This window comes from Merops nubicus, unplaced genomic scaffold (genome assembly GCF_000691845.1).
Source record: "Merops nubicus isolate BGI_N331 unplaced genomic scaffold, ASM69184v1 Scaffold54271, whole genome shotgun sequence".
NCBI lineage: Eukaryota > Metazoa > Chordata > Aves > Coraciiformes > Meropidae > Merops > Merops nubicus.
Genome location: NW_008587338.1, coordinates 1 through 8,298, shown reverse-complemented (window position 1 = coordinate 8,298; position 8,298 = coordinate 1). Strand labels below are relative to the sequence as shown.

Here is an 8,298-nt window from a genome sequence, read left to right as displayed (position 1 = left end):
CCAAGCCTCAAACCACAACAGCATGTACAAGTAATTTTTTTGCATCTGGGGCCAACTTTTGCAATATTCCTCAGAAGAGCTAGATTTACCCAAGGTACAATATTGTGATCCCTGCACAGACACTCTAACACTGTGGTGTGAGCTAGATGATAGAGGAGCAATGATCCCACCAATCCCACCCCTGTCAGCATAGTATGAAAACCTGCACATATCTTGTTGAAAAAAAGAATGAACAAAACCTAGTGTCACCAGAATTTCATCCTTCTGAAATTTGCTGGTGTATAATACAATCTAGGGTTCCAGCTCAACGTCTTTCCTACAGGTAGAGCAATAAGAACCAAGTGTTTCTGTGGGGATTCTCTGCAGTCTAATATAGGTTGTGCTCATGCTGCAATGCTTCCCTCAATGGCTACAGCAACAATTTCTATTGAAGACTGAAGTGAAAGGAATTGATGTTACGATGCATAAGTGCACTCTTTTCACAAATCTTCCTCTTACCTTGTTTCTTTATTGTAAGTAGCACTTTGTTTCCTGGACTGTTAGTAATGGGACATAAGACTATTTATTGGAATCCTAAAGATTTTGGAATCAGGAAAACATGCCTCTAATGCATATTCAGAAGCCCTGAAACACTGATTTGCTCATGGTTTATTGTTTATGGTGAATCTCATGCAATCAGCAGAGTATGGCTCAGTGAGATACTTAAGTTTTTGAAGAGAAGAGAGGAACTAGTATTAGGAATACTGATGTTCAAAGTTCCCCCTTAGATCTGGAGAAGAAATGTACAGTGAGTATTAAATCATGCAGGACTTTTGAACATTCTTCTCTCCTTCCAACATGACAGCAAAAATTAGGTTGTTCTGTTCTGTGGGAGTTGTTATCACCTTCAGAGTCATGCTTAGGGCTGAAGGCACTGGAAAGCAGAAGAATAGTGGAATGTCCTCAGCAGTACCACAGAAAGAACGGAATAAATTTTCTTGAACAAAGACAAGGATCCTTCAGCTCTGAGTCACACATCATGAATTTCTGAAGTAACACATGGAAATGGAGAAGACCAAGTGTTACTCTGGGACTTGCAAAATGCTTGTTGTATCCTCTCCTAAAAGGTGAGGTTTTGAACTTAAGCTCTCATCGAGACACATTGTACAGGAAGATTGCTCTGACAAGGTTGTGCCACGTGGAAGATAGAGATCAGTGCTTTCATAATATAGGGCAAAGACTCAGCAACAGTAGTTCTGGATAAGGTCAGTGTAGCTCTTACTAAAGTTCATCCTATTTAACATGCTAAGACTTTTTAGAATCACTCACTGATCCATGACTCTGAGAGGTGTGGAAGATTAGCAAGTAGCATCTGAATGGGTTTATGTTGCTATGAGAACTCTGGAGAGGGAATTTAAAGTACCCACTAAGAAACACAAACACTGCTTTAAGGGACTGGGTTGCTGACTGATGTCACCATCCATCCAGGCTCCTGACCCATCCTGTTCAGTAACACTAACACTCCAGCCTAAGAGTGGATTTATACCCTTAGCAGTTATATTTTATCTGTGCAATGGCATTAGTTATGAGACTTACTCGGTTCCCCAGATCCTTATTTGAGCTGCTTGCCAGTTATAAAAGCAAATGGTCTAAACTTACAGTCTGCAATAAGACACTGAATAGTTTCATATGGATATGGATCACAACAGTTATTGGAGCCTTGTGTATTCTGGAGACATGCAAGCAGGTAGACTGGATGCTGACACACACCTAAGGCAGTGCTTCAGCTTTGTTAAAAGAGAGGGGAGTCCAGAGAGACCAGCTCCTTCACTGACAGAAGGAAATCAGCAGATTGCCTAAGAACTATTTCCAAAAAGGAGGAGGTGTTATGGTTTTGCAGGTGACTGAGTGTATTTTGGGACTTGAGACAGTGTCATCTGTTTACATTTTCTGTCAGAATGTCATAGAAAGTTGGCTTGTTTTTGTCCTCGTGCTGGAACCTTGCCAGGGGCTGAAACTCCTCACATCCAGAACTCTGTCCTGCTGCAGTCTTTGAGATACTGGGCTGCATGCTGAGATCTTTAGCAAGGAACTCAAGGAGTGAGTGGAGATTCTGATTTGCAGTACCACTGTGCCACTATGTGTTTAGATGTAGAGGTCTAGTTTTAACCAATTTCTATTGAAGGTATGTAAAATAGAATATATGACAGACATATTTTAGGTGGAAGGATCAGTTCTTTTATATAAGCTACTATTTCCACAGGTAAAAGGTATATAATAAGGGAGGCAGGAGGAGAACACAAACTATTAAAAGAAATGTCATGCTTGCAATGAGGTCCCTTTTACACATCACATCAACTGGTAGAGAGAGAAAGTGGAAAAATTAGAATATGTCACTGAAAAAAAAGCCTTTCTAAAGGCATCTAAAATATATTACTCAGACTGAAATTTTTTTCATGTTATTAGAGTTAACATAGTTACTTCTTGATTCGAGAATACTTTTGTAATATGAGGATGTTAAGACTTTTTACACCTCTAGGAAAAAAATGACCTTTCTGGTAGGTTTAGTGCCATCACTACCTTCTTCCTGAATCCGAAAGAACATCTACCTGCTGAATCTCTTGTGCCTTTCACAGCATTGATACGATTCATATTTGTGTAGCTTGTGAGATCTCATGGTATCACACGTTACAAATGCACTTTACTACAGTGACAGTTTTATATTTTGAGCTGAATCCTGTCTTGCAGGTAGAAAGCACCAGCTGTGTTAGTTTAAATACACTGAGAGTGGCCTAGCAGTCACTGATTTCAGCAGAACATCAATCATCAGAGTGCAACAGCACAGCAGGAAAGCTAATGCATTTTCATGCTGTTTATACAGAGCAGGAACACTGGAGACTCATAGGCTCTGAAACAGCTGAGTAGAATACTGTATTCCTGAGAAATATTAATTGATCTATTTAGGAACTACTGCAAAGAGACAGAGTACTGCATCAAGCTGCCTACCTTAGTGAGTAGGTTTCTTCTCACGTTGTTGCAGTTCTCATTTGCTGCAGCTTTGGACTGGACCACGCTGGTGATCACACGTGGAGGACCAGGTGGGTTGTCTTCTGTCTCTGATCTGCACGGCAGTTGTGTCCTAGGACAGCAGTCAAAATCCTCTTGACCCCAACTGGTAGAGATCTCAAAGGGATCAGGGCATTTCTCATCAGGACTTGACCCATCGTCACTGGTTTTGGCATTGCAAAGTATAAGTGATCTTGAAATGGAGCGAAACTTTCTTGACTTCCTGTTCCCAGCACTGCTCTTTCGATCCATCTTCAGAGAGCTGGTGGTGCTGCTCTTTTTCCTGTCGTTCTCCCATTTGTGTGGCATGATACTTTCAATAACTTTCTCTGCTTCTCCAGTGCAAAATGTCCTCCAGGAAAGGAAATATAAAAAGTAAGTTGTAATATATCCCACTTTCTCCCACTTAATAACCTACACTACTGAAAAGCCCTAATGAATAAATCGAATCAACAGAGCCTTTCAGTCTGCTAACAGCCACGTGGTATCTCATGACTTGCTAATTCTGTTTCTGTGCAGTGCTCTACTAAATTCTCCTTCACCTTTTCATTCTCTTCCCATACTCCCCGAGCACAATGGAGTGCTCTTAATAAATGTTTTTGATGCTTCCATTGTGCTCCTTCCTTTGGGCTTCTGCTGAATTTGCATGTTGAAATCCCAAATTTAAAAGGAAAATACTTTAAAAGCATTATTCTAGTCTCCTAACATTATTTGGAAAGAAGAAGCTCTTTCTGAAGTTTGACTCATGAAACCATTACAATTCAAAGAAGATTAATCAGTTTATTGAGGTTAAGTTCTCTGCCTGGCACATCAGATTTTGTAAGTGGTTTAGCAAGAGTAGATTTTAGCCATGAGAGAGTAAGGAACGTCAGGCTGCTGTAAAACTCCTCCCTACCTTTGCAGACCAGAACTCACTTAAGACCGTGCACTTAACAGTAACAGAGAGATCCAGCGAAGCACTTAAGATGTGAATATCTGATTAGGAATGTAAGTCTATGAAGGAATACAGCTCCAACACATCAATCAAAGAGTGTCCTATTACAGAAAGGGTTTGTTTTAGCATATGATTCAGCAATAATAAATTAAGAGACAATGGAAGGAACGCTATACAATCAAAATGTGACAGAAGTTGGAGCTTTTGTACAATGAGAAAAGTAATGAGCATGTTAAGATAACAAAGGGGAGCTTTGTTAAATTGTTTCCTTTCTCATGCAAAGTTTACTAGAAGAATTTTGGTATGTATGTGTCAGTGCTGAAAATTCAACAGGAGGAAGCCTACGTTAATCACTTTGTCTTTCTCAATTTTTGTTGCCATTTTTATTACACAAACTTATCTATTCTCTTCACAGTACCCACTTGATATTGTGTGTTACCATTCTACACAAAATACCTATTGAAACTAAAGGATTTGCATAAATCAAAGATGCTATAAGTTTTACACCCAAAACTAAAATCAATGTAATTTGAAAAGCACTTCTCAGGTATACTATTGAAAAAATGTGTACATCGTGCTCTAAACTCAGCTGTTGTGTTTGTTTTGTTTTGGTGTCTTTTTTCCTCCTGCTTCTGTGCAGAATTAAGTATCCACTTGTATCTGAATGTGTCCAAGTGTATCCACTTTGTACCTGAAACCTCACTGGTAATATAGAAATAGAAGGTGGCATGTTTTCTAAAGGCTCCTTGAAGCCACAACAATACAATACAGGCTTGCAAGTTCTGACCAAGCCAAATTCACATAATAAATACAAGCCAGCCTTCTAATAAAGCTGCAGAATTATTTATCTTTTTTTTTCTCCCACCATACAAATAACCAGGGAAAACAAAAGCAGATGATAAACGTTATAGCATTGACTACCCATCTAAAGGAGCTACGTACTATTGCTGGAGAAATACACAGTTTAGTGGGAATCTGAATTTGTTTGGATTTGTAAAAGAAAAAAACTAAATTTGCACATAGCTCTTTCAGGAGCAGCAAAGAAGTCACTTCATCTCCCATGGAGAAGGAAGTTTATTTCTGCAATCCTTCCTGGCATTTTTGATAGGCCGTCGCTCCTGCAGCCTCCCATCATAACTTATTTTCCATCATACTAGTCCTAACATTGCTCTGCTCCCCGATGTTTCTTTTCTCAAACAAGACCCCTAACACTTCAGAAACTCATGCCCTGAGTGTTGGAACTTTTCTGAGTGGGACACTATTCCAGAGCAAAGTTTAAGTTTGAAAGTATCCAGAGAACATGTCAAGTTCTACAAAGCTGGTGTGTTTTCTGCCCCTGCTCTGTGTGGTTTTGGGATCCTTTCTGCTCCTGTGGGAGTCTGGCCCCACTAGACAGGAACATTAGAACTGGAGTCACTGTGCTCCCAGCCTCCCACACAAGCATGAGGAAAACTTTCAGGGTCAAACTGAACTAGAGCATATTCTCTGTTCCCTTCAGTACATAGAATACTTTTTTTTCTTTTCAGAGTAGTCTCTCTTCTTATGAATAACAAGATTTGCAAACATGGCTGAAGGCAGCTATGTTGTGGAAGGAGAACTGCTCAACAGTACAGCCATGGCCCTTCCCTGTGGCACAGAGCACACTCTGAAGCAGAGGACACCTACACCTATGCTATAAGGACACAGAGGCCAGAGGGGATGTGGAAAGCTATGACATAGAGGGAGCTCACCTTTAACATGTGGACTTTGTGGTCAATATGGGGTCTTATTTCTCTAACATTAATCATCTCTATGCAGTAATTTATTTTGAAGTACAGAGTAGAAAAGTACTATGAATTATACTAGAACAATAATTTTGAGAACTGAGATAAATAGTGGTGTAATTTAGCACCACAATTTTTCAGTTTTTTGGTAACTTTTTGATTAGTTAAAAGCTGACTGACACTTATCCCTACTAATACATAAAGATTTTCAAGGTTTGGAAATTTTGTTTGTTTTTTTGTTTCTTTAAAAAGAAAAAAAAAAAAGACAAACTTTTTTTTTATTGTTTTGGTAAGACTAAAGTTTAGTCTAGTATAATATGTATGTATCTAATTGCAAATTTTGAGATGGTAAATCCCTGTTAGCATCCCTAGTGTATTGGGAAATTAATCTTGTGAAGCTTGATGTTGCTTTTCCTGTATAGCTGAAGGTAGGTAAAAATGCCAATCTGGCCCATTAGACCAGACTGTGGAGCTGCAAATGCAATAGGATGGCTAGGATGAGGGGAACTCCTGCAAGTACTGCACCTCAGCACCTAGGTAAAAAGCAGCAGGGAATGCACATCACTTGAAAGTCTGCAATAAGGATTGATTTTCCTTCTCTGATTCTGGAAATTGCTACTAGACACTAGCAATAAGAATGTCAGAAGTGAGCCCAAGTTGCACTTTCAGACTCGAAAAATCTTGCCTATTTTGGAAAGCTAGAAGAAACAGCACTTTCATTCAAGGATTTCGATGTTGCACAAACATTAAATATACTTTTACTTCCCCAAAGAGAAAAACTTTTAAAAGACCTATTAAAAGCACACAGGTAATCAGAGGACTTGATAGCTTAACGGTCAAAATACAGTTCTCTGGAGACTGGCATGCTAGAATGAAGGCTGGAGAGATGTAGATGCCTTTTCTTGCTCTCCCTGAAGTTGCAGATCTTAAGAAAGGAGCACTGCCATCAGTACTAAATGTTCCAAGAGGTGCCTCCCTGCCGATGCTAAGCACCAGGGATGCAGGGAACACATAAAAGCACCTGTTGAAACAGTGAAGGACACACTGCTCTAAGTGCATTCTGCTATCCCACTCTTCTGCAATGCTCCTGAGGAATTTTACCTTAGGCAGAGAGAACACCTCTTTTGCACTGCTGCATCAGCTGTTTCCACCTCCCTCACGTCTATCAGGGCTCAAAGACCGAGTTTAACTCTGAGTGACTTACCTAATATCTCAAAGCAAACCAGTGGCTGAGCTGAAAATGAACCCAGTAAACCTGAAGGCTTCCAGTTAAATACTTGCTCTAAGTATTAGATCACAGCCCAAGTGTTAACTAAGGCAATATCCTTTCCAGAGCTGCTGATTCAGGGCTGCCTAAGTGACAGAAGTATAGGAGGTACCAAAAACACAGTCTAAAAGTTTTCCAATAAAAATATCCAGAAATGTTATCTTACACAGAAAACAATATCACATGTGCCAGAGAAGCTTTATGATTCACCACTATCTTCCACCAAATTTAATTCAAGGTATTGGTAGCATGGACAATTACTTCAAAGTCAATTCGCCAAGCCATTCATCTTCTCCCGCAGCGCACTCATTGCTTGTCATTTTCTCTTGCCATTCTTATACCTTCAGCATGCCTGATGGAAGTTGTCTGTGGTTTGTAATGCAAACCAAATGTTCCTTCTCTTTCTCTTTTTTTTCTTCCCTCAAGCTTTATTTTTCCAGCTTTAAGTTTAAAAAGCCCTAACTCAATCTGTCTTCTGCAAAAGAAAATACATTACTTGAACTATGACCATTTGGTTCAAATTTTTGGTTGGCTATTAAACCGAGCATTTACAAGATGCAAATAATTTGGTGTAGCTCCCAGACTGAATGTGAAAGCTCTGCTGTTAACCAGACAGTAGGAAAGATAGAACCTTTCGTTGCTAGCAAGAACAAGATGAGTTTTACATTACCAAGTGCTAACAGCGTGATATCTTGCATCCTATTTTAATCTAGCTCTTGTGATCTTTGTCAGATTCATTACTGAGCAGTACTATTGGCACTGAACTATTGCAGATGCCTACGATTTCCAGGCAGCAGGAAGAGCTAGAAATTTGGAAGTTTCTAATAAAGACTAAGAAGCTCTTGGAGAGCTGAATTTAGCTTTAAAAATCTTAAAAAAATAAAAAATACTTAATCATAAAACAAAAATTCAAAAGGAGGAACTTACAACAGCGAGGCAGACAAACCTGACTCCTGCAGAAGGCTGCTCCTCTTCATAGGCCTGGCAAAAAAAGACAGAGTGAATAATTGAAAACACACTCTCGTGGTGTCACATGACTCAGTTTCAGTAATTCTGCTCAGTACATTGGAACGGAGCTATTGTTTCCTAATTGAAGAAAATGTCAGCAAGGATAGATAAACAAAAGCAATGGGATGCAGTATTGGGGAAACTGTTTCCAGCAGGCTCCCAGCTACCCAGAGAAGGCAAAGCCATTTAAGGAGTTTGTGTCATTTGATTTTTACCCATTGCTCTCAGGTCCTAGGATTGATGGGGTTCAGGCATATTAAACCTACTTGGGAGGAGGCGGG

The 8,298-nt window shown here is 39.6% G+C and overlaps 1 protein-coding gene across 1 annotated transcript; it reads right to left on the bottom strand.

The window, feature by feature from the left end:
• Window positions 1-2,985: 2,985 nt before the first annotated feature.
• LOC103781164 (pro-interleukin-16-like) lies at window positions 2,986-7,991 on the bottom strand (the record flags this gene model as incomplete). The annotated part of the gene is made up of 2 exons (XM_008948867.1): window positions 7,937-7,991; window positions 2,986-3,397 (listed from the first exon to the last, which is right to left on the bottom strand). Coding segments are annotated over exons 1-2 (462 nt in total), but the record flags the coding sequence as incomplete, so codon positions are not given.
• Between the last annotated feature and the right edge of the window lie 307 nt (window positions 7,992-8,298).